This window comes from Eimeria tenella, genomic scaffold, assembly GCF_000499545.2.
Source record: "Eimeria tenella Houghton genomic scaffold, Eth_scaff1394, whole genome shotgun sequence".
In the NCBI taxonomy this organism is placed as follows: domain Eukaryota; phylum Apicomplexa; class Conoidasida; order Eucoccidiorida; family Eimeriidae; genus Eimeria; species Eimeria tenella.
The window spans coordinates 1,329-2,636 of record NW_013543859.1 but is presented as its reverse complement, the minus strand read 5'-3'; the positions used below and the strand labels follow the sequence as shown (position 1 = coordinate 2,636).

Sequence of the window (1,308 nt, the reverse complement as noted above, 5' to 3'; positions counted from 1 at the left end):
TTATTCATCTTATTTTTTTAATTTAATTTAATTGATTAAACTTGATTGATGAATCTAATTTAATTTAATTTAGTTTATTTATTTTTGTTTCTTCACCTTAAATAAGGCCAAGTTCCCCGCCGCCCAAACGCGATACAGAATTTCGGCGAAGGCAGACTGAAGGCAAAATAAACAAATAAATAAATAAATAAATAAATAAATTAGTTAATTAATTAATTAATTAATAATAATAATAATAATAATAGTAGTAATAATAATAAATTAATTAATATTAGTAGTAAATGGTGGCAAAAGGCAAAACAGAGATAAGGGGCCCTTGTCCCTTAGGGTTTAGGGTTTAGGGTTTAGGGTTTAGGGTTTAGGGTTTGGGCCTAACGGGGTCCAAGAGCTGGGGGCCTATGGGGGAGTCTTCCAGATCTTTTTGTCTCCAGACTTTTTGTTTTTTTTCAAATTCATTTTCGAAAAAAGAATTATTTAAACAGTGCAGCATAAACCACTCCGCCAGCTGCCTGCCTTCCTGCTCCTTTTGCTGCTGCTGCTGCTGCTGCTGCTGCTGCTGCTGTGGATGCGGCGGCGGCGACGGCTCGGGCAGCTGTCGCTGCTGCCGGTGATCTTGCTGCCGTTGCTGCTGCTGCTGCTGCTGCTGCTCCTGCTTCTGGGGGCGGTGCGGGTGCGGGAGAGGTTGCTGCGGCGGATCCGCTGGCTGCTGCTGCTGCTGCTGCTGCTGCTGTTGCTGCTGCTGCTGCCTTGGCCCCTCACAAGAGGGAGGAGGAGGAGAGTTTGTGCAAGACATGTTGGGGTTTTGCCGCTCGCGCTGCAGAACCGAGGGTTTAGGGTTTAGGGTTTAGGGTTTAGGGTTTGAGTCTAGGAAGCCGTCCTTGTGCGTCAGCTGCGGCTGCCGAAAGTGTTGCGCCTTCCGGGACGTGTGCTGCTGCTGCAGGTGTTGCTGCTGCTGCTGCAGCTGCAGCAGCTGCAGCAGTCGCTGCTGCTGCTGCTGCTGCAGCGGCGAGACTGTTGAATCAGACCCTCACTTCTAAACCCTAAACCCTAGCTCCCAAAAGCCAAACCCTAGAGCTCTGCAAACTCAAAAGTTAAATATTAAATTTGCAAAACCCTGAAAGTTTGGCGGAGGTGTTGGGGTGTACGTACACCTGGGCTCGGCCGACCCGAGGCACGGGAGCCAGAGGCGCTGCTGCTGCTGCTCCTGCTGCTGCTGAGCAGCAAATATATTTCATTATAATTAAATATAAACCCTCACGCTGAAACCTCGCGCAAAAGTCCAAAAGGCATCTTTTTCTATCATCAAAT

The 1,308-nt window shown here is 47.4% G+C and overlaps 1 protein-coding gene across 1 annotated transcript; it reads right to left on the bottom strand.

The window, feature by feature from the left end:
* Window positions 1–358: 358 nt before the first annotated feature.
* On the bottom strand, window positions 359–793 carry ETH_00009745 (uncharacterized protein; the record flags this gene model as incomplete). Its single annotated transcript, XM_013379081.1, has 1 exon — window positions 359–793. The coding sequence occupies one exon, from the start codon at window positions 791–793 to the stop codon at window positions 359–361; it is 435 nt and encodes a 144-aa protein (XP_013234535.1).
* Between the last annotated feature and the right edge of the window lie 515 nt (window positions 794–1,308).